The 26,417-nt window shown below is 30.1% G+C and overlaps 1 protein-coding gene across 1 annotated transcript; it reads right to left on the bottom strand.

Moving 5' to 3' along the window:
• Positions 1–12,137: 12,137 nt before the first annotated feature.
• LOC126836322 (uncharacterized) lies at positions 12,138–25,229 on the bottom strand. The gene is made up of 13 exons (XM_050569553.1): positions 25,217–25,229; positions 24,375–24,670; positions 23,774–23,893; positions 23,548–23,701; positions 23,224–23,324; positions 23,043–23,152; positions 22,155–22,618; positions 21,645–21,889; positions 21,210–21,336; positions 21,046–21,146; positions 20,866–20,975; positions 19,320–19,654; positions 12,138–12,235 (listed from the first exon to the last, which is right to left on the bottom strand). Exons 1-13 carry the CDS (start codon positions 25,227–25,229, stop codon positions 12,138–12,140), a joined length of 2,274 nt encoding a protein of 757 aa, XP_050425510.1.
• Positions 25,230–26,417: the final 1,188 nt, after the last annotated feature.

Raw genomic sequence — 26,417 nt, 5'->3', positions numbered from 1 at the left:
AACATTTTGTCGTTAAGTTTTTAATTACATTAATCTTTATATGCATGAAACACGAGACGAGGAGTAATGGCGCACTCTCTGATGAACTAGCGAATCATGTCAACTATATTTGCAGTGAGGAACATTGGAATGAAATGCGGTTCGTGTCGCTCCGCTACGAACTGGGCTGGATAAGTAAGAATGTTATTACTAGCAAAACTAACACTTTCAGTCCAATCGGTAAATTGAAATTGTTTCCTTACATAATGGGATGCGGTTATGGAAATATATTGTATCACTTCCTCTGGTTAACACTTCATACAGGCGATGAGTGTGAAAGTATAAAACAAAAGTTCGTCGCCGACGATTGTTGGAGTATACTCAAAGCTAGTCTTAAAAATGCCGATCTAACAATATTAAAACTGTTGCGCACACTTGAGCTAATACATTCTTCTGATGAAAGTATAGTCCCAAGTCCTTATTACGCGATTCTTTCATCGATTCACCGTTTTCTCGTGACATATGGCCCTAGTAGCAATTGCAGTGGCGGGGAACCAAATGACACAAGACAATCCACGGGTCTTCCTATTTCCTTAGGGAACTTTTTGGACTTGAACTGTTCGCCAAAACTCCGTTCCTACGGCGATGTAATAGACAAATTAAAGGCTGAATACCCAGAGAGAAACACTATATGTAACCGATATGATTTCTATGTAAAAAGATTGGATGTGTACATAACATACATAAACAATCACTTCCTCCAGCTTGGTTTTCATTATAACGCGGAAACAAACAAAATGACTTATACTACTCCTTCTCCAAGTGACTCAGATCAGTAAGTTCTGTTACGAGAAAACTCAAATAAAATAACAATTAATATATAATTACATTTTTTTTTTAATATAATCATTGTAATAAAATACATTAAATATGTTAACGTGTTATGCTATTATAACTCGTGAGGAATAATTCGGTCTAAACATATTTTTTTTTTTTTTTGCAATAGGTAAAATATATTATAACAATTTTTTCTTTATTTACTAGTTTAAATGTATTAAACAAATGTAATAACAAGTGTGTTTATTGAAACTGTGTTTTTATTGATTTATAATCTCTATTTTAAGTGTAGTAATTAGATTTTAAGTATGCAAATCAAACTGATTTATAGTGGGACACCTACTCCTATTTTATACCGTACAACAAAATCATTGTTCCTCAGCGTTATAATAACTGTCAAATGCAAATAATGTGTGCGTGTCTGTTGGTTTTTTGCGCGAAATATTATCTACAACGAAGCACAAATTAAATAAATTCAGACATATTAATTTTTGTTTAAACTGGATAGGTAATATTCGTTTTGTAAATGAAAAAAATTGAGTCCACACGCAGACAATCAATTCTAGAAGCATCCACCTTAATATCAACAATACAAATTAATCCCGTTATTACATACTATTTTAATGCTTTTATCAATTCAATAAGTTACAATCTACAGATTCACATTGAAACGTTTATTTGATGTAATTTTTGTCCTACTTAGATATGTAAAATATGAAATATGCAAATTTTAATAATAAAAAAAATAACAATGTGTTTGTATTACTAAATAAATAGGTTTGTTTATTGAATAGTAACGACGGTAGCTAAAAAAAAAATGGTGCTTATGGCGATGGTGCTATGTAGGCTACGATAAAGCGCACAGTGTTCGGAATATGAAATTAGCTTGCCTTAAATAATACCTCTTAAAATTTAGTCTGTAAGACAGTACAATACAACGTTTCTAGTACTTAATATTTAAGTTATAAACAATATTAATTTTTCAGGATTAACACATGATGTGGATAGGCCATGCATCATAAAGAAAATAACAGTGGGGGTATGTCACATACGTGTGATGTGTGTCATAATTGAATTATTCTAATTTAAGCTGTTAAAATCACTTTCAAGTAAACGCTTCGACGCTAAACTGTAATGATAGGAAAACAAATGTCGATAATACCGTTGTAATCAATGTTCACAATGTGCATAAAAATGAGTTTTTATTATTAGGGTGGATACGATTTTTGTGTTTGGATATTATTGTACAGAAAAAAAACAAAAAATGTTTTAAGTCAGTCACAACATGTTGTTACGAATTGCAAAATAAAACACCATTAATACAATCAGCAAAACTAATGGACACATACAATATAAATGGTATAACTTACTAACTGGGTGTCACACATCAGTTGTGGTTATTGCAGTACTACATTGTAAATTGAATAATTAGGAAAAATATTGTATTTTATTTTTCTAGTTGTACGAAAAAACGAATACATGATAGTAGCCTAAGAATAGGAATACTTGAACTTAAATTGTTAATATTAAAGGGTAATAGTGGATCAGCAGATGGAGTCGACACATGAAACCCCATTTGACGCCCTTAGGACACATTTCACAATTTACAAAAAGACGTTCTAAAAAACTAGTTGAAAAGTCTCAAAAATGAATTAAATAAATATTTTCTGTAGGATTAGGTACCAATTTACGGGTTTTTTTTTTATGAATTAGTGGTTGGTGTTGAATTTTTTATTTACTATAAACCGTTTTGTAGTGTACACTTAGAATACTTTAAACAATATCTTATCGATTGTATGAATAAACAAATGTAAAACCACATTTTTTTTATCATGATGGCGCTTTTATCGATACGGGGTATCCCATCAGGAATTAATAACTGAAATATCATATTCACATATTTGTTCTACTTGTATGGATTCTTTTAATTGCCTTATTGTAAGACCCAGCAGCTTAATTACTTGTTTATGGATAGAACAGACGTCTGATAATGGTTGGATAAAAAGGTCATTCGTGTAACAAACAGAAAATTATAATTTGAGGCCCATCTTATAAATTTTTTTTTTTTTGACAAAATGAGTAAAATTTAGGTACTTTTAAAATAATAACAATATATATATATATAAATATTGATCAATTTGTGAGCATTCGACAAAACGTGTAAAATATTGTCAGTGCAATTTTAGGAAACGTATTTATTAAATATTCAGAAAAATCGAGTTTTTCCATTATATGACCCAACAGATCAGTTACAGAAATCTGTTTGGTAAGGTAAAACGGTCTTTCGCGTAGGAGTTCGTATGCAGTCGTTATATGTTTTTAGAAGTAATTCGGGGACGCCATATAACAAAAGAAAAAATAAAAATAATTTGAAACCCAGCATTATTGTTGTGGGCTAAGCATTAAAATTTAAGTACTAATAAAATATATCAACCATAGATTTAACAGATCAAAAATGATTTTCCAATTTATTGTTTTTCTCTGAATCGGTAACGGATAAAAATAAACCAATTATGAATAAATGTCTTTCACGTGCTTATTGTTTGATAGTGATAAATGTGTGTGCGAGGGCTCAGAAGAAGTGCAGCGAGTGTTTACAAATATAGATTCTATCTGCTGATTCTATTCGCTCTTACCATGTCATATAAATTATATAAAGTTCAGTTGTTCCTACTCTTAAACTAATTATAATGACTTAGTTTGATAAAATACATTTGTACAAAAATATTATAAAATGTTTTTAATCTAAATTCAAAAGGTTATATTAATTTCAGTCTTCAGATTAAACATCCTCTATTTGATAAAAGCGACCAGATCGTCGAAAAACATGTGGTTGTACATTGGTTTCTTTGCGTACAATTGTATTTAAACTAGTGCAAAAACACATTGAATAGCAGTATTACTTATGCAAATACTTATGAACAAACAAATATTTAAAAACAATATGTTTTTGTGTGTCCGTTTTTTTGTACAGATAGCCAAATAAAATAAAATTGTATCCCCAATATACACAATTTAGTAAGTACTGCAAAAACCACAACTGTTGTGTGACTTCCAGTTTGCAAGTCTTATCATATTATACGTGAATTATTTGCTTGTAATTTGAGGCCATGTCAAATTTTCGGCCATTAGTTTTGCTATATGTGTTAACGGTATGCTTTTGGCATTATGTTTTTGGCGGTTCATGTATCCGTCAAAAATTTGCCGGGAAAAAAACAGAAAATCACTATATGAAATTACTTGACATAGACACGGGATATTCTCATGACGGTTTGGGAAACAGCTATAATAAAATCAAGAGTAATTCAACACGGAACGTGGCGGTAGCGATTGATGATGTTTATGGAAAACTCCTGTGCAGTTACGTGTTCAACTGTGGTCATTATATGAATTTAATCAAACCTCTGTTAACCGCAGAAGGTAAGGATGCATTAGAGGAACTTAATACTGAGGAGGAACACGCCGTGTTTTTATTCGAAGACAATGTTGTAGATATGTTAAACGTTCTATACAATTTCGGTAAGATCGATTCTGTGGATTGCTTATGGCTCGTGTACATGTATTCGAGCAGTTTTAACGCGCTAGACAAAAACACTATTGTAAAGGTAGAAAGTGAACGAAACCGTTGGTTGTACGAGCACGAAACAGTTTACAGCCGACTTACACAATTCACTAAACGTCATTGCACTTTTAAAGATAATAATAACGACTATAACGATCAATACGTTGGTACTGTTTATTTTAAATATCTGGAAAAAATGCGCGCTGATCCAATAATATCGCAAAATGTTATCAAAGACTCTGTAGTCAAGTTCAGGACTACAATTGACAATAGAATCTCTAAATTATCTAATTACATGAAAATCGATGATTGTAAATTTTATTTTAGATTTAACCATTTGCGATTGAAACCTGAAATTGATCAATCAGTTGTTTTCAGAAATTTATTGATAGACTATGGTGAAATCACCAACGCGTCAGAACGACAACGTACATTCCGTCGAATAAGGGGACCTTGTTCTACAAATTTTGACATGAAATCTTATGACACACTGACGAACGACGTCGCTAATTGTCACGGGATTTTCTTGAATTTTATGAAATATATGATCATTTACACCACGTGGAAATACGTATTTGAAATTGCTATGTACTTACCTTCTAAAAACCAAAAAAACAACGAAAAATTTTTGACTAAAGATTCTACCATCGCTGCGATGACAAGGTACAGCGGTGTAATTTATGACAATTTTAGTAAAGTTGTCAAGTTTTTAAACTTAAAAATAGACGAAGAATTGAAATTCATTGCTGAACTGTTCAAAACTCCGTCATATGCATCTAAATTGGCCGATGTAGAAAAAAACAAAGAAGTTGGAAATGATATTTTGACTATACTGAAAAATGTCAATTCAGTAAGTTTAAAATTTGACGAAAGTAACTTTTCTACCGCTGAATTTAACAAAAAATACTTTAAGAAAAGGTCTCGAATGTTATGGCGGAAGTTGTGGACGATTGGTGGAATGGGAGATAACGACTTTTGGAAAACGTTTTTTGTATTTGAGAATCAATTAAGTCTCTTTGTATTTAATTGGGAGGTAAAAAAAGTATTTAGTGGTATAGACTTTGAAGTAATCAGTTCATTTGATCGCTTTGCGGAACACAAGTGTCTCTATTAATTTACATACTATTACAAAATGATACATTTTAATAATTTTACTGTTATAATTTTGCTTTATATATTTAAATTGTAAAATTTAATGCTAATTTCAAATGTGTGTGCATCTACTGAATAATGTGACTAAATCAAATCAATAAAAGTTGTTAATATTATAATACATTGTTATTTACTATTTGGACTGATTGTCATTTATAGCAACCAATTATTGATTGTTTTTATGATTTTTTTTTTAAACTGACGATAATTCGCGAAAAAGTGAATCAGTTTCATTAGAGAAGTCTAATCAATAGTTGTGAATATTGTTGTGACATTAATAGTAATAGTTGTGACAAGCGTTATCATTTATCCATTCGATCTACTAATCCGCTCTTATTCTTCAATATAAACTATATTAAGTTCAATTGTTTCTATTCTAAAACTGGATAAAATTGTTCGATAAAACATATCTTGTGCATAATATATTAGGCTAAAGTTTCTCAATCTAAATTCAAGAATGTATTGTTAAATCCTGGCGGGACACCCTGTTTCGATTGAAACTAAACGACCATCGAAAAACATGTTGTTTGTATTTTAGTTTCTTTGCACAGCCCATAAAATATTATTTAAACTATTGCTGAAACACATTAAAGCAGTATACTGTTAGAAAACTCAACAACAAACAAATATCGTTTCTTCGTAGAACTAAAAAAAAAAAAAATTATTTTTACCGAACATAATATACAATTTAGTACTGCAAAAACCTTTATATAAGTGTAATGGGGAGATGCCATAACCGCTGATAGACAATATTTTGTAGAACCGATTTTTCATCCACAGTTTGTACTCGTTATGTCATACTTATTCCCACATAATAAGTTACCATAGATAACAATAAAATAATATAGTATAAGTAATATTTTCGGTTAACTATTTTGAGAATATCCATGTTTAATAGCGAACATTAATAGATTTCTAATAATATACTTAAGTTTTTTGACAATTATTAGCATTTTCTTGGTCGTTTTAAGAGGGGATATTTAATTTAGTTTAATATGTGTTGGCCTTACCCGATAGTTTTGAACAAGTTATATATTGTTTTTTAATCAGTTTTAGACAGTGTTGAAATTGTTTTAAAATAATAGAAGTACTTTGAGTAATTACTCCGTTTAACAAGGAAATCTCAAACAAAATTTCTGTAAAAAAAAATGTACTTGTAAAATCAGTTTGTATTATATAATGTATTAGTACTAATTACTAATATACGCTTCGATGTTATTTATACGACTTTTATCAACTTTACATTTATTTTTATTGGGTATAAAATTGTTTTAAAAAAATGTTAACTGAAACTTATTTCGTTGAATTGTATACATAACTACTGTAGTAAGTACAGATAAGTATTAACTATTTATTTGGAATTATTTTAAAAATAAAATTCACAAACTATGAAATAAAGGTTTTAGAAAGTGTATACTGGTAATTGAACCTGTTCCATTATAACAAACATTTTTTTTATTGAGTACAAGCTGTACCAACCCGGCGTTGCCCGACTAGGTAACCTAACTGAGAACTAATAAACTATACGACAGTATACTTTTTTGAAGGACAGAACTCTTTTTTGATGCATGTCCTAGTGTCTTTAACCAAACTTTAAGTACATGAAACTGTACTCTTTTTTTTGAAAATATTAAGGACTTATACATATTGTTTTGATTTTTTAAAACTTCATAATTAATTTATATTTTTTGGTTCGACTTAATGCATATCAACACAACATAAATATATAATATTTTGCCACTTTAGTATCAACCGCAACTAAGTATAATATAATTAGGTAATAGCTATTAACGTTTTTTTTTTATATTAATTAAATGTTTACATCAGAATTTGAACAACCAACATGAGTAAAATTTTTACAGTTTACTTTATCAATGTGTACAAAAAATAAATAAAAAGAGACAATAAAATTGTTTTTTTAAAATTCTGAATCAAAAACAAATATTGAATTTTCACCTATTATAGCAACAGAGATGTTTAAAGTTGAATCTTAGTCATATTAACAATTGCCTCATTATTGTGTTATATACAAAAAGAAACTGTCAATTGGTAAACGCTATGGTTACACATGGTTACTCAAGTATTCTTGAGAATCCTTTAACTGACAATTATAGAGCTATTATTTATATTATTTAAATTTTAAAAGTAGGATGCCAAGTTGCATTAAAAGTTAATTATTTTAATGGTTTATTAAATATTAATAGACCAATCACAGGCAACTAAATTGTGTTTTAATGCCACTGAATATATATTGGTTCATTAAATCTTTACTGAACGTTTATGCATTCGCAGCCCGCCATAAATGTTTCATATGTTATCAATGATACATTTCTAAACAATAATTGGAGCAGAAATCTTACCTACTATAATATAAAGTGTACAATATACTCCAACATTGAGAAGACTTTTAAGAAATAAAAAAGAAATACCGTCATTATTAATTTGAAACGAATTTCTTTAATTTTAGGGTCCTTTAAATACTCATGTTTTATTAGATTAGAGATTTTTATGCAACTTAACCGGTGAACAAAATTGTCAGATGTATAAAAAAAAATAATCATTAGTTGAACCTTTTTAGTTCTGATCATTTATAATAATTATAAGTATGCATTATGGACAAATCAATCCCTGTTTTTAGGCTACCTCAACACTTATTGAATAGTAAACGTATCATTATAATTATTGTTAGTGATCCAATATAATATACTTATACATTATCATACAGAGAATAAATATCATCGAGTGATATCGTAATTTTTAATTTACAGTTACTTGTAATATTAAAATACTGAGAATAGTGAACAACAAAATTAATCATAACATTTCCATTTCCATCAGGGGTATAAAAATCACAGAAAAAAGTGGAAAAATAATTAAAAAATAATATTTTTCTTATACGAATGAAACAACGGAAACGGTTGTCAGTATATACAAAACGAATAGCGTACTATCACCATGGAAGAGGCGAAGAGCCGACTATTACGAAATTATTCTATGCGACATAAAATTTCAAATTTTTTTCCTAAAAACAATCAAGACAATTTTTTTAAACATATTTTTCGCTATAAAAACAGCCAGCACGATACGATCAGCAATTAAGATGTATAAATATTAAATCGTTAGCTTTTGTACGAATAGCAAACAGTCATTCATATATCAACATACTTCTTATTTTTAGCTTTTTAATAAGACATTTAGTTTTTGAGATGATATGTTGTATTAATTTCTTAATATGCATAAAGCAATAAGTCAGTACAATAAGGGTGGGGACTTGTTTTTCTGTTTTAATGTTTCATGTACCCGTCCATCTCACTTCTTGAATCGCTGTTATTGCCAGCTCATATCGGTCAACATCCGATAGGGCTGTTGCCAAAGCTCCGGTCCTGTAGAGATATCACTCACTCCATTAATACTACCTACTTGATAGTAACCTACTTCATACCAACACATTTTCACTGTGTCTCTTTCCCTTGGTTGTAATTTTACAATAATGCTATGTTTTTCATAGTGGCATTGACGAAAACAAAATTATTTGCACAAATTTTAAAATATATACGATAGCAATATATTGTACGAAAATCATTTGATACGGGGCTATTTTTCGTACGGCTAAAAAACAAAAATACAGAACTCAATACTGCAAAAACCACGATTGCCGATTGACTTGCAATTAAACAGTTATTTTTTTCATATTTTGCGTGTAATACTAAATTATTTAAAAACTAAACAAAGTCATGTTGTTCTCTTGGCCATTAGTGTTGCTGATTGTAGTAACAGCGGGGTTTTGGCCATACAGCGATTCGTGTGTCCGTCAAAAATATGCCGAGACCAAATCGGATAGTCACTATAAAAAGTTAATAAACTTAAATACGGGATACTCTTACAATCTATTAATGAAAAGACATAAAGATCTGAAGAAAATTTCAACACGGATAGATGATGTTTACGAAAATCTCCTGTGTAGTTTTGTGTTCCATTGCAGTCATTATATGAATTTGATCAGGCCTTTGCTGAACACAGAAGGTAAGGATGCGTTAAATGTACTTGTCAACGAGGAGAACGAACCTGTATCGTTTTTCGAACGCCAAGTGGTCAATATGTTAAACGTTCTATACAATTTCGGTAAGATAGATTCTATGGATCAATTATGGCGTATGTACATGTATTCGAGCAATTTAAACTCACTCATTAAAAACCATAATTTACTAAACGATGACGATAAACGATCCCGTTTATTGCTCGATCACGATATCGTTTACGTACGACTTACACAATTCACTGAACGACACTGCACTATTAAAGATAACAACGATGACAAAGGTAATAACGAGTTTAACGACCAATGCGCTGGTTCTTTTTATTCTGAATCGCTGAAAGCAATCCATGCTCATCCAATTTTATCGCACGAGGTAATCAAAAACGCTTTGGTCGATCTTAAGACCATAACCTACAGTCAAATAACTCAAATACATAACAATGTGACCATCGATAATTGTAGATCATATTTCACGTTTAATCATTTGCGTTTGAATCGTGAACTTCATGACTACCGTGTCTTACACCAATTATTAACGGACTTCGCAGAAATCACTGACAAAACGGAACAAGAAGGTACAATTCGTCTAATAACAGATACCTGCTCCGGAAGTGGTAAAATCGAATCTTTTGATGCACTGACCAATGACATTGCTGAGTGTCACGGTATTTTCATGAAGGTTATCAAATATGTTTTGTTCGTTAACTCGTGGAAATACGTACGTGAGGTTGCTTTATACTTGCCATCTACAACATCACCACTAAAACTGAGAATTAAGGCACAATGGAAGACGCAAGATTCGGCCATCCGTTGGATAAAGGCGTGCAGCACGAAAATATATGACCATTTTAAAGAAATTATTAGGTTTTTTAATATGAAAGAAGATGAAGAACTAAGATTTATTGATAAATTCTTCAATCCATCATCCGAATTCATGTTAGCCGATTTAGCCGATGTAGAAAAAAATAAAGAGCTCGAAAATACTGTTTTGGAAAAACTAATAAAAATAAATTCGAAGTATTTTAAACTTGGCGACGACAACATTTCTACTGACAAGTTCACCCAAAAGTATTTTGACGATAGGTATACGATGTTAGAATCTAAGAATTCCTTTTGGGATACAGGTGATGTTAATTTAAATAAATCTTATGAGGTACTTGAGAGTCAATTAAGTTTTTTCACATTTAGTAGATTTGTACAACGTACATTTATTGCTACTGATTTTCAAGTAATAGGTTCTTTTAATCGTTTTTCTAAAAACAAAGGTCTATTCGTATAATTAATTGTATAATGTTATTTTTAAATTTATATTTCTGTTAATTTTATCAAAATGTTAAATTGTATAAGAAATAATGTAAGTGATATGTACGTTTTATCACGTTATGTAGTTATAATTTTGTGACCTCTCATGTTAACACAACCCATTTTTAATTATTGTGAAAAATTATCATTGTTTACCCAAAAACTGTTTTATTTTAATATCATCAAAACAAAAAATTATGTCAAATAAATAAAGTGCTTTTAGCTATTGTTTTAACTGGTTGTCATTTCTAATAACTATTTATTTATCGTCCTATTTTTACTAAATCAGCTATTAATATTGTCATGAAATTATCATGGATCCAAATCAAAAAACAATCGGACAATATGACAATCGGAATCGCAACGAGCTAGTGTTTGTGATTTGGAACCCTCAATGATATTTTGTCTAGAAACAACTTAAAGAAATATTAGCGGAAAGGTATAGTAAAAAACAAAATTATAAAGAATTAAGAAGTATTAAGAATTGAAAAAACACTTAACTATATAAATAACCGCTTTAACCCCTACTCAATACCAACAAATTTCCAATCTGTCACTTTCCCTAGTTTGTAATTTTACACTAAAGGTGTTTTGTTTTTTGTAGCGGTATTGAAAAAAAAATCTCAATTTTAAAACATATAAAAATATGAAATTCTTGTGAGACACTGTATTACTAAAAACGTCATATGATATGTTGTATTAATTTCTTAATATGCATAAAGCAATAAGTCAGTACAATAAGGGTGGGGACTTGTTTTTCTGTTTTAATGTTTCATGTACCCGTCCATCTCACTTCTTGAATCGCTGTTATTGCCAGCTTATATCGGTCAACATCCGATAGGACTGTTACCAAAGCTCCGGTCCTGTAGAGATATCACTCACTCCATTAATACTACCTACTTGATAGTAACCTACTTCATACCAACACATTTTCACTGTGTCTCTTTCCCTTGGTTGTAATTTTACAATAATGCTATGTTTTTCATAGTGGTATTGACGAAAACAAATTCTATTTTATAAGATATTTCATGTATTAAATTCTGGTAGAATACCCTGTATTAATGAAAGCGTCATCATAATAGAAGAATATGTTGTTATACATTAGATTTCTTTGCGTAGCACATACAATATTATGTTAGCTTATGCAAAAATACATTAAAGCAGTACACTGGTTTCCATAGAATTAGAAAAATAAAATACATTTTTTTCGAAAATTCACAACTCAGTCTTCAAAAACCATAACTGCTATTTGACTTCTGTTAACTAGTTTTATCCTGGATCCAAATCAAAAAATACATGACTTTCGGAATCGCAACGAGCTAGTGTTTGTGATTTGGAACCCTCAATGATATTTTGTCTAGAAACAACTTAAAGAAATATTAGCGGAATTGTGTAGTGATTTATAAAATAAAAGGATTTCGGCCGAGTCTGCAACCACGAAAGAGCATTTTCATGTCTCGTTGAAAAAAACTTAAAAAATATTTGCGGTAAGGTATATTAAAAAACAAAATTATAAAGAATTAAGAAGTATTAAGAATTAAAAAAACACTTAACTATATAAATAACCGCTTAAACCCCTACTCAATACCAACAAATTTCCAATCTGTCACTTTTCCTAGTTTGTAATTTTACACTAAAGGTGTTTTGTTTTTTGTAGTGGTATTGAAAAAAAAAAATCTCAATTTTTAAACATATAAAAATATGAAATTCTTGTGAGACACTTTGTATTACTAAAAACGTCATCATAATCGAAAAGTTTGTTGTTTTCATTCGTTTAAAATTAGTTAGAATGCACAATAGTATAATGTTTTTTTATTATTCTTCTTATCATTTTTAAGACGTGTCTTTACAGTATTGGTTCTATTATGAGTATTATTTTAAAATTCATAAACTGATACGCACGGTTCGATATCTATTAGTAGTTCACAGTAAAGAAATAACAAAGTAATTTTAAGGTAATATTCTTATATTGGAGTCGCATTTGGTATTTTTTCTCCTATTGGCATATACCGTCAAAATATGTTTTGATAAATTTAATGTTAGAAAAGTTACTATCGTTTTATTGGAAATTAATAGCATTCAACTTTTTTTTCTTTTTCTACATCGACCAATTTTGATGCAGATGACGGCGTTTTGAACAGTTCAGTAGTATTAAACAATTCTTCAACTTCTTTTAAATTATAAAAACTGACAATTTTACTGAAATCTTCATATTTTACCCTGTTGTACTTCTCTGTCCCACAGATGACAGAATCTTGCATAATATTCATGAAAATCCTGTGACATTTAGCAACGTCATTAGTCAGTCTCTAAAAATAATCGAAATTAATTCCTCTCGATCAGGTTTAATTTTTTAGACTGTACGTTAGGAAGGCACAAAAAAAAAGGTTTTTTTTTGTCCACCAATAAAAAATATTCTTTACAGTAAATAAATAAGTGTATTAAAATTTTGGGTCATTCGGTAAAGTTTAACAGGTCGCACAACGTGTTTTAATATAATTATTTTATCAATATTTGATCAATAACAATAATCGTGACCAATAGTCTATTTAAAGATAAAAGTTGAAACATTTTTTTAAGTTTGTCGGTAGCTTGAACTCGTATGTAACCATAATAAATAAAACGAAGACAAAATACGGCACTATAGTTTTTCTTTAATTGCCGGAAAACTGTGTTTTTCGCAGATTTCATATATATATATATATATTAACATATACACCTTTAACAACTTAAAATAGCATTATAGTGGGGGAAATCTTTTAATAATTGTCTCAAAACAATGATGTCATACATTACAGGTATCAAACGGAAAATATGGAGGATGGTTTGCTCTGGCACATAATCGAAAAAATTGTTACATAAAAAGCGTTACACTGTTATCTGATAAGAGATATGTTGTATTCACAACGATCAAACTATAACTGAAAAAAAAAACAATGTAATTTAACATGTCATATTTTCTATGAATTGATTAAGGCCAGATATTATGAAAACACTATCTAAAATATACGCCAGAAACTTGATATGCTTGCTAGCCACTATTTCTTTATCTATAATTCCACCACTACTCTAAATTTTTCCGGTACTTCAACGAGACATGAAAATGCTCTTTCGTGGTTGCAGACTCGGCCGAAATACTTTTATTTTATAAATCACTACACAATTCCGCAAATATTTCTTCAAGTTGTTTCTAGACAAACTATCATTGAGGATTCCAAATCACAAACACTAACTCGTTGCGATTCCGATTGTCATGTATTTTTTAAATTGATCCAGGATAATTTCATGACACTGTTAATAGCTGATTTAGTAAAAGTAGGATGATGAATATCTAACAGCACTTTATTTATTTAACATAATTTTTTGTTTTGAGAGTATTAATATAACACTGTTTAGTTAATTGATAAACAATGATGATTTTCGCCATAATTAAGAATGGACGGTTAAACATGTAAGGTTTAACGAAATTAAAACAATCACATCATTATGATGACAAATACATTTCCTTTAACACTATTGACATTTAAACTGATGTTCAAAAGTACACATTACTGATTTGACATTATTTATTGTTTTGATAAACGATTAGGTTATCATATTGTATATATATATATATATTAAGATAAGAGTGTTAAGTTTTTGGGTAAACTAAGATGATTATTCATCATAATTAAAAAGGAGTGTAGTTAATGTGTAAAGTCACAAATCTAAAATTATTACATCTTTATGAATAAAAAAAAACTGTATTTAAAATATAATTCAGAATTAAAATAACGTGATATAACGTATATATCAATTACATTATTTGTTTCAAAATTTAACAATTTGATAAAATTGAAACATTTAAAATTTGCATTCAGTTATACAGTTAAAATATGCATGCAAAAACTTACAAATTGAAAATAATAAAATAACACCACAATGTAATAATATAGAAATGATTAGTGACCCTTGTTTTTAGAAAAGTTATTAAATGAACCTATTACTTGAAAATCAAAAGCATCAAATAAGTGTTTTACACTGTTCACATATATAAAAAAACGCATATGACTATTATAACTTTTGTCAAAATACTTTTTGGCAAACGTTTCTTTAGAAAAATTACCTTGGTTGAGTTTCAAATGATTCGAATATATTTTTATTAGTTTTTCCAAAACGGTATTTTCAAGCTCTTTGTTTTTATCTACATCGGCTAACATAGATGTGGAAGAGGAATCAAAAAGTTCAGCAATGTGCGAGTGTCCGGTGCTTTTTCGATAGCTACCGAGATCTCTTCTTATTTTGAACATAGTATGGGTTTTTGCATTTAGAAGCGGATAGGTCAAGTTAAATTCATGTTTTTGAGGCTTCAACTGTTTCTAAACGTTGAAATATAAATAACAATTTTAAAAAAATGTAAAAATAATTGAATTGCACGTTTGATCGAACCCGAAACCTTCGGCCGTATTTATTAGACAGTGATAATATAGTTGACTCCGACTAGTTATACACCGAATCAATCATGCCGAAATTATAAAGAACGTTTAGCATAACGACAACATGGAGTTCGATTACAAATGCGGAAAAGACTTCGGCATTAAGTACATTTAACCAACATATGACCAATTGAAGACCTTGGGGCAACAACAAGACATGTCCTTTTTTCAAAACGTTTTAAATTGCAAAAAAAAATTCTTCAAAGTATTCTAAAAAAAATTGTTTTGGATTTAAAAACATTTTGAAAAAAAAATTTATAAAGGACATGTCTTGTTGTTGCCCTGAGGTCTTCAATTCATGTAAATATGACTACAATGAAACACATCTCCCTTAGCATATTTTTGACGGACACATGAATCGCTGTACGGCCAAAACCCGCCGTTACTACAATCAGCAACACTAATGGCCAAGACCATGACCTCGTTTAATTTTCAAACAATTTAGTAATACCGGTATAGTATGACCATACTAGTAAACAAGGAGCCAAAAAGCATTTGTGGTTTATGTAGTACTGGGTTGTGTGTTGGCGATGGAATTGTCTTTTATTTTTCTAGTTCTACGGAAAATCAAACGCACGGCCGCAAGTATACTGCATTTCAGCACTAGTTCAGATAAAATTTTTTTGGTTATGCAAAGAAATCTAATGTAAAACTCACGTTTTACGATGATCGTGTCGCTTTTTATATTTTACAACAAATGTCTTTAATAATCCGTAGAAAAACAGTAAAATTTATTTTACTTATTTTATTTATATATTTTATAAGACACTGATTTTTGTTTTATACTTGTGAATGAGCTCGGTCAACGTTTTAATGACTACAATAATGTTATTGTCTTACCTTCTTCCGTTTTTCTTTCTTTTAAATCTTATTATTTTTATCACAACTGTTGCCATTTAAATCATTTTCTTCAACACTATCAACATTAAAATTAATGTTCAACAATACACATTATTTATTGATTTGATAAGAGATTAGGTTATCATATTATATTTCAAGATAGGTTAGGTTAGGTTAGATTAGTCACAAAATTAACAAAAATACATCTTTATGATAACAAAAACTGTAATTAAAATGTAAAGCAGAATTAACATAACGTGATATAATGTGTACATCACTTACATTATTTATTCCAAAATATTACAGCAATTTGATAAAATTAACAAAAATTGAAACATTTGAAATTTGCATTCAGTTATACAGTTAAAATATGCATGCTAAAATTTACAAATTGAAAATAATAAAATATCACCACAATGTAATAATACACAAATTATAAGTGACCATGGTTTTTAAAAAAATTATTAAATGAACCTATTACTTGAAAATCAAAAGCTTTAAATAAGTGTTTTACATTGATCTCATATATAAAAAAACGCAAATGACTACTAAATCTTCTGTTAAAATACATTTGGGTAAACCTCTCCTTAGAAAAATTACCTTGGCTGAGTTTAAAATGATTAGAATATATTTTTATTAGTTTTTCCAAAACGGTATTTTCAAGCTCTTTGTTATTTTCTACATCGGCTAACATGGATGCGGATGATGAATCAAAGACTTTCGCAATAACTCGTAACTCATCATCATTTTTCAAATTTAGAAACCTTGAAATTTCATTAAAATAGTCATACATTATCCTGTTAATCTTCTTTATTCGATTGATGCCAAAATCTTGCGTCCAAACCATTTTGTAAAATTTTGTTGAGCTTGCAGATGGTAAGTCTTCAGTAATTTCACGTATGTGTAACCACGAAATGTATAACATAATATATTTCATAACGTTCATGAAAATATTGTGACATTCACCAACGCCATTGGTCAATGCCACAAAAGATTCGACGTTATGACTTCCGGAGCAGGTATCAGTTATTAAACTGGTTATATGCTTTTGTTTCGCTTTGTCGGTAATCCCTGCAAATTTCCTCAATAATTCACTAAAAACAGAGAAATCAATTGAATGAAGCAAATGCAAATGATGAAATTTGAAGTATGATTTACAACTGTCGATTCTCATTCTTTCAGTTATATTATAGATTCTATCGTTGATTGTAGCCTTGATTGTGCCCACAGAGAGTGTGATTACCTCGTGCGATATTATTGGAATTGCACAGTCTTCCGGAGATTTAGAATAATCTGAATTTTTGTATTGATCGTTATACACGTTATTATTATCTGCAATATTACAATGTCGATCGGTGAATTGTGCAAGTCGTACGTGAACGGTATCGTGCTCAAGCAATAAACGGAATCGTTTATCTTCTTCGTATAATATACCGTTTTTGTCTAATGCGTACAAACTGTACGAATACATGTACACGAGCCATAAGGGATCCACGGAATCGATCTTTCCAAAATTGTATAAAACGTTTAACATTTCGACCACCTTGTGTGAGAATAAAAACACGGATTCTGTCCCGCTCTGTTCTGTTAGTTTCTTTAACGCATCCTTACCTTCTGCGGTCAATAGTCGTCTGATCAAATTCATGTAATGACAACAGTTGAACACATAACTACACAGAAGATCTCCGTAAATCTCGTCAATCGCTCTCCGTGTTGAATATGTCTTCAGTGCTTCATACCTTGTTAATGATTGTTCCTGTGTGTATCCCGTATCGATGTTTTGTAATTTTTTATAATGACCATTTGAATTGTCTTCTGCATATTTTTGACGGACACACTTCACATCACCGTATTGCCAAAAAAAATCCCATGTTACTACAGTCAGCAACACTAATGACCAAGAAAACGACATGCCCTCGTTTAGTTTTTAAATAATATAATATTACACGTAAAATAATATGAAAAAACTCTTTAACCGCAATTTTCTCAGCAGATTTTCAGTACTGAGTTGTGTATTATAATTTTCTAGTTGTATGAAAAAAAGCAACGCACAAAAACATATTCTTTTCGACTTTTTTGGTTGATGTTGTTGAGGTTTCGTACAGTATAATATTGCTGACGACTATATTTTATCACTTGTTCAAATAATACTTTTAGGGTCTTGCGAAGAAAATAATGTACAATAACATTTTATTCTGACGACTACGTAAGCGACATGCATCGAGCTACAAAATAAATTTTATCAAAAAAAAAAGGGAGATGACAATAACGTATAACAACAACATGGTCAGTTTAAGAATAGAAACAATCGAACTTAACACTCTTTATATAAAGCGGTAATTGCGGATTAGCAGATCGAATCGATAAATAAAAGTATTTGCTGTTGTTTTCGTAGACACCCGCCTACACTTTTAACACTAATAACTCTAAAGACATTTAATCATAATTAGTTTTGATTTCCTATCAACATTTTCAACAAAATAAACATTAATTACAATTTTAATCGGTTGATCCGCTTATTATTGTATCATTTGTACCTAAATTTTACTGAAAATAATACTGGATTTTAAATTTACATTATTTTAGCTTTAATGAGAAGCTGAAAAGTTATTGATTTTATAAAATTATGTGTTTTTATTATTTTCATCAGAAATCGGTTCAGTGATTTCTTCGTGTGGCAAGTCTATAGATCAGAAATCGTAGATGTAAGGTATTTTATTGGACCAAACAAATTCCTTTCCTTTAAATATCGAGAAAATTGCCTAAATAATATACATATTTCCAATTATGTTCAAAATTTAAAAAAAATGCCTTCAATTTTAGGGCAGGAGGAAAGGTGGAATGAAGTAATCGTTTTTTGAATAACCTAAACCTTTACTAAGAAGACGGATTAAATTATGTAAATGTCAATCAAAAGAAAATTAATTAACACAACCGTAGATTTTTTAATTAAATAATAATTTTTACTGTATATCTGAAATCAAACAATATTATACATAATACACTACTGTAACAACTTAAAAATATGTAAAATTATTACTGAATGGAGAAACTGATTAAAGCGGAATTGATTGGCTCTTATTTTTTATGACTGCGGCTATATTTTCATTCGTAAAATTAACACAGTCATTGTCACTTATGTATGCTTGCAATTTCTTTTCAATATCCGACCACGGACATTCTGTACACTGCGAACCGACTCCTAAAGTTATGCTTGTGATATTTTCGTTGAAATAAAATGCTACTATATAATCTTTATTAGCGTTTTCGAAAAGCACGGCCATAAAATTTGCAGCCCACGGACTGAACATGGCACTTCTCCATTTGCGATTTCTCATATCGTCAAAATTTGATGACGTGAGTGGACTATCGTTTTTGCCCAACCCCAACATGACGTGTAAGCTCATAACGTTAGTCCTGTGGCCAAAGTGAAACGAACCAGTGGGTCCTTTTTTTTTATTTATTTTTTCGCTGAAATCATAAAAATATATTTACAATAGCTATGTACGAAACAAGGAAACATTCATTAAAAGCAATCAATACAATATTATGGTTATATCATATTATCCAGAGTAGACCATTACTAGAATATTTTTGGTATAAAAAATTTGAAACAATTGGTAGGCTGTATTACGATATTACATATTAATATTATTAGCAAACCACTGGAAAAAGTATTACGTAGTGTCCAAGATAATAAATTAGTATTGTAATAACTTAGTTTTGGGACTAGTATTGGTGCCACACGAATTGATGAACTGGGCTTTGCCGACGATTTAACCCTGATAGAGGACAGCAAAGCAACAGTAGTACAAAATACAACCACACTCATAAAGAAGGCTGGATTGATTAGCTTGAAAATACACTAAGAAAAAACAAAAGTTAAGAAACTACCACCAAATGAGGAGGAAAATATAGAAATTCACACTTCATAAATATTTTAAGTCAACCTTGTTCTCTAGAAGTACTAAAATAAAGTTAAATTAATTAAAATAGAAATTAAAAAGGTTTACTCTATCAGGTATGAATTTAGAATATAATTTTTTTTTAAATAAATAAAAATAATGTACATTAAGTAAAACCAAAATAGTAGACGTTTCGTATAACTATGAAGGAGCTCATACATTAAAGATTATGTTGCCTAAAATATATTACTAGGCCATTACTAGAATATTTTTGGTATAAAACATTTGATACAATTGGTAGACCGTTTTACGATATTACATAATAATATTATTAGTAAACCACTGGAAAGAGTAATACGTAGTGTCAAAGATAATAACTTAGTATTGGTGCCACACGAATTAATGAACTGTGATTTGCAGACGATTAAAACCTGATAGGGGACAGCAAAGCATTAGTAGCATTTTTTTTTAAATACTAGAAAACAATTAAAAATTGCATTAATAAATTAGCACAGTTATATCAAGCATAGGAAATTTGTTTATAGAAGTATAAATAATAGAATATAAAAGTAAAATTTAGCACAGGCTAGCTTTAAATTAGTACAGACGAAACCAGCGTGGTTTGATCCATGTATACTTTAAACAATTATTAAACTGTCTAAAACGTATACAGAAAAAGCCAGTGTAGTGATATCATCGCAGAGTGAGGACGGGAAGGGGTCACAGCCCTCAGGTCTTCAAGAATAAAGAAATAATAAGCTAATGAATTCATAATACTCGAAAGTCTTCAGGAGTCTTATGGCCATTGGACATGCGAGTTTTATGTTGAACGGCGTTGAGTATCCAATAGAATAGGACCAAAGCAATTCATCAAGATACTCCAAAACCTATGATCATTTAAAAATTTTCAAAAAATGCCAAAACTATTAAAATTAAACCCTACACAAATATGCTTACTTCTAAGTCTTCTTGACAGAATACACTACACCAAGGGGGGATCGATTCATCATAAAAAGACCTTTCGTAGCGACATGCTTCAAACATAATGCTTACTTCATCTAATAGATAGACAAGTTAGTCACAGCTCCATATTGTACATTAACATATTTTTTTTTACTTACAATAATTAATATCATCAGACCCCATTTTAACATTAACTCTTTTAACAACTTTTTTCATAGAATCAGAGTTTTTGAATTTTTGATTTTCAGACTCTCCCTCGTACTCTGGTTTTTTAATGTTCTCAATCTAAATCAACATTAGTTTATAGTTAAAAATAATGTAAATGTCTATATTTCAATATAGTTACCATTAAAAATAAGTCAACATCATTACATATGGGAACGTCAGTAATACCCTTAGTATTACCGTAAACAGTTTGTAGAAATATTATTCCAGTATCCTTACAACGTGGTTCTGCCACTGACAATGCCTAAAATTGTAATTCCATAAAATGTTTTTGTGTTCAATTCTATTGTAAATAATTTTTTTAGTGGTGTAAAATGTACCTCGTAGTTGTTTGACCGTTCAAATAAAGCCGGGAATGCGGTTCTAACTCTCAGTGCCAATTGCTTTATTTCTTCACGACCTTTTTGGACCAAATCTTTATCGTTTAGCTTGTATTCACTACTTTGGCGCCACTCCTTTATAGCTTGGATATCCAATTGGGTCATTTTAGCTTTTTTGGTGATTTTTTCTTTCAAATTCTCAAGCAAAGGTAACATTTTAGTAGTAAAATAACGCGTTGACGATGTCGTACCATGTCTGTTTAAAGTAACTATCTGAATGGGTTTATAATCTACTAAAAAACAACAACATATTTTATATTTAACAGAGACTCATTAAGTTATTAACATAGTAAGTTAGGTTTAATAAGCTATTAAAGTGTAATTTAAGGAAATGATAAATGAAACATATACATGTTAAAAACTCTTGTATAATAATACCCATTTGTAGGTATGGATGATTAATTAACATTTTTATAATGAAACAGCGTTTTTACCTTATCTTGTATCGTCAAAGTAAATATATAAGAATTAATTAATAAGAATAGTACTATTACTTACGATGTGGTACAATGATTTCTTTGGCGGAAACCAATTTGTACGTGGTTTTCGTGCTTGAATACCAGTATGGATTTGTATCTTTATAGTTTTTTACGGTATTTGTAGCTACAAAGTTGACACAGTCATTGTCGCTTATAAACGCCAATAAATTATGTTGAATATCCAACCATGGACATTCTGTACACGACGAACCATCATGTAACGTTATAGGAGTAAGTTTTTCGTTGAAATAAAATGATACTTTATAATATTTCTGAGGGCCCTCCAAAAACACAACCATAAAATTTGCAGCCCATGGACCGTACCTCGAACTTCTCCAATTAGGGTCCTTCATATATTTGTAATTGGAGAACGTAAGAGGAACGTCACCGTCACCTAGGCCTAACATGATGCACAAACTCAATATATTAGTGTTGTGTGCAAAGTAGAATACACCATCTGGTCCTTCTCCGTTGATTTTTTTCCTGAAATCATATTATACATATTACACCTTCGCCATCGACAAATTTCAATATTATGTATTACGGTGGTCTTTATTTTTTCATTTTACCTTGAATTCTTATAGTATACATTACATCTATTTTACTGGAGATATTTATAATCGTACGAATAAACCTTCCCCGTTCATAATTATCGAGTATAACTAAATTCTAAAAAAAATTCTAAACGAAATCACCACCCTTCTTAACTTTAGAAAAGATGTATAGATGAAATTAATGGGAATAACCACTTAAGGTCATAATTGCAATAAGGCCAAAATGCTCTTCAAAACTTAGAATACATCTATTTTGCTAATTTTAAATATTCCAACACGAAATTTATTCTCCTAGAAAAAAAACTATAAAAGCACCACCGTAACATACATAAGTGTATTGAAATTCATAATACTTGAAGCTTTCTTCTAAACGTATGGCCATCGGACAAGCGAGTTTTGCGTTAAAAGGGTTTCCATAACCAGTTAAATAGTACCAAAAAATGTCATCGGCGTTCTCCAAAATCTACAACCATTTCAAAAAACTATCAAATACAAGCAGTTCTTGAAAATCACTGTTCCGCTATATTTGCTTACTTCAAGGTCTTCTTGAGAGAATACACTGTACCAAGGCGAAATCGCACTTTTGTCAATAGACGATTCGTAGACACTCACCTCGTACATGATGGTTATGATCTCTAGAAAAAAAAAACCTAGTTATTTTCTCCGCTCTACAGAAGAACATTTAATCACGGATGGTTATCTCTTATATATCTAATCTCTAATTGAAAGTGAATGTGTAACACGAAAAAGGCGACATGAAATTTCTTGTACCCAGTCCTAATAACATATCCATGTTAAAAACATAATAATATAGAAAAACATCAAAACGATGTTGCTTTTGGTTATTAGTCAGCTTACCGGGGTCAAGTTCTGTAGAATCTATGCCCATTTTAACAGCAACCCTTTGCATGACATCAGCCATATTGTTGCCTGCCCAAAATTTGATTATTTGATTCTTATCATACGTGCCTGTCTCTTCACAATTCGTATCGGTCTGCTTCAGATCTTCAATCTGTATACAATTTACAAAAGATTTACCAACATATTTTATAGTAAAGGAAATCGCGCACATTTTCAACCGTACCATTAGAAGAATATCCGTAGGGTCACATATAGGAATATTGGTGATAGTTTCATCTTGAAAAACGTTTTGTATAAATGTTTGACCCGTAAGTACACACCGCGTTTCCGGCGTGGTCAAAACCTAAGACGGTTAAAAAAACAAAAATTCAAATATTTGTACAATTATATTACAAGGTTATTTCAATTTCATGTTACAGTAATTTTTTCTGTGAATTGAAAAGTTTGGGTTTCATAATAAGTTCTTAGTAGTTCATAATAAGTAATTCAAATAAGTTTCAAACAAAATCCTTCGTTTGTTTAACGATTAAAATTTTAATTTAATAACCAAGTTGAAAAATATATATTATTTCAAAAGCTAATATAAGGAGATTAATTGTTCAACCTAAAAGACTGGTCGACAACTAGTTTTAGATAAATACTTGCTGCTATTCTTAATATTACATTTTACAAAATATTAATTATAATGTTTTGTTATTAAGCTCGATCAGGGTTTTATCAAACGTTTTTTTTTTTTAGCTTGCATAGTTATTTTACCGTAACACGAAACTTGGACAACTCTTTATGTTATATGTGTTTGTTAATCATGGAACGGTGCGACATACATCATAACTGTCGGAGTCGTACTGCCGTTTGAATAGATTTGGAAGAGCTTGACGAATTCGTATTGCCAGTTTTTTTATTTCATTGCGGCCTTTTCGTATTAAACTACTGTCACCAGTCTTGTCAATGGCTGGTACCCAATTTTCGATGGCTTGGATATCATTCTCATGCAATTTAGTACGATCGGTAATTTTTGTTTTATATTTTATCAGTTTCGCTACAGAATCGTCGAAAAAGGCTGTACTCGGAGTTCTCGTGCCTTGCCTCGTCAACATAAAAATTTGACGTGGCGTATAATCTACAAAACAGGATTAGCGTTATTTGTATTTGTCTTCTGTCCAAAATGAAAAATGACCTCTCTACACCGCAATACCTATTATTTAAATATTTTAAATCTGAACGCCACTAATTCTCAGTTAAAATCGGATCGACTCTTTCCAGCCTAAATACACAAATGCTAACGCCTCACAAGAGCTACATCCTCGCCACTTTTATTTAATTTATCTATACAGCCGATCCAGTTTGAAGGTGGAATTCTGGCAAGTGACGGATGAGTAAGTGCAAGGCATACCGGCCAAAAAGGCAATTGTAATCGGTGGTGACATAAATGGAAATTTAAGGAGTGATATGACAGGGTATAAAAAAGTACACGAAGGTTATGGATTTGGAGAAAAAAATTATATGTGAGAGAGAGAGTAATTGATTTTACGCAGGCGTATGAGTTGGCAGTTATGAATTTTTTTAATATGTTAATAACATATTTTGTTTAAATCTTTTTACACTTCTTAGGTTTAGTAGGCGTAACTTAAAGTTAAATTTATATGATACAGAAATAATCACTGACTTGTTTGGGCCATCTGGATCTTAAGGTCCGCTGTAAAGAAAGTTAAGTATTGTATTTTTTTTTTAGATTTTTAATTCCCTCGAGTAGGTTAATGTAAACATAAAATACATAATAATTACTTGTGTTAACTGCTAAAACAGTAACAACGGCGAATGATATTAAAAAACAAAAATGTTTCATTTTCGTCTGCAAAAAATAATAAACATAAAGCTTTTTGTACTAGACAAAGTCGTTAAGTAATTATGGATTTTTTTTTTGAACTGAGAAGGGTTTCGTTTAAAATAATACCTTCTTCACGACTGAACCGATATGTTTATGTAGCTAAAAAAAATATATTTGCTTTTTTCACAATAATATATATTGCATAATTATAAAGTTGAAAAGTATGCACTTTTTTATTAGTTGTTTTTGCTGATATTAAATGTAAACTTTTTAAAAAGTAGGTCAAATAAGGCACATTTTCGGTTCCATTTGTAATCAATAGACACGTTACACGAATAAAACGGTGATCAAATTCTGTACTATATTAGCAATGAAATTAATCAAGTGGTCAAGAGTTTATCGCATATCTAAACACAAAATTAAAAAACATAGACAATTAGAAATACTTAATAAAAATGCATTAAATTCTCACTAGAAATCATTGAAGTCATAATAGAACTCTTGTGAACTTGTATGTTAAAACAAATGTTTAAAAATGATTCTCTTGTAACTTGGTAACCAAAACAGTAAAATCTGGACAAGTTTTTCAGTATGCGAATATACTTTAGTACGTTTACTTGTTTGTACAAATGTGCAGCAAACTTTAAACTATTGTTTTTGTAGGTATTTATTTAACAATTGTTGATAAACAGCGATGGGCATTATACAGTACTTATTTTTTTCGACTATGTACAAAATACAAGATACGGGTTATCCTGATATTGCAAGAATTATAGCAAATAACTATTTTTTACATAGAGATTAGATATTATTCAAAAATTTGATTGTGTAGAAATTGCATTCTAATAGTATTGTCTCAACGTATCATTCTACGGATAAGCAAGAAAACAAGTCCAAACCGATAAAATTTCATATGGTATTGTCTGTACGTTTTGGGTGTAACGAAATTTTCCTAAAATAACATCTGCTATGACTATATTACTGTATTAAGTACTTCAGAAATCTTAAGCAATTCATTGAGCAGCTATAGACTAATAAT

The sequence above is a fragment of the Adelges cooleyi genome, unplaced genomic scaffold, assembly GCF_023614345.1.
Source record: "Adelges cooleyi isolate 19-005CV unplaced genomic scaffold, UGA_ACOO_1.1 ACOO_flye_CR_arks_rails_tigmint_CR_PRNA_24, whole genome shotgun sequence".
NCBI classification, from domain to species: domain Eukaryota; kingdom Metazoa; phylum Arthropoda; class Insecta; order Hemiptera; family Adelgidae; genus Adelges; species Adelges cooleyi.
This window is presented reverse-complemented; position numbering and strand designations above follow the sequence as displayed.

Bases quoted from the DNA above. Each gene is read 5' to 3' on its own strand.
- LOC126836322 (XM_050569553.1), bottom strand. The intron at 23,894-24,374 runs GTATGTCGCACC...TAACCGTCTTAG, and splicing joins ACGACTCCGACAGTTATGAT to GTTTTGACCACGCCGGAAAC. The intron at 23,325-23,547 runs GTAAGCTGACTA...TTTTTTTTCTAG, and splicing joins TTCTACAGAACTTGACCCCG to AGATCATAACCATCATGTAC.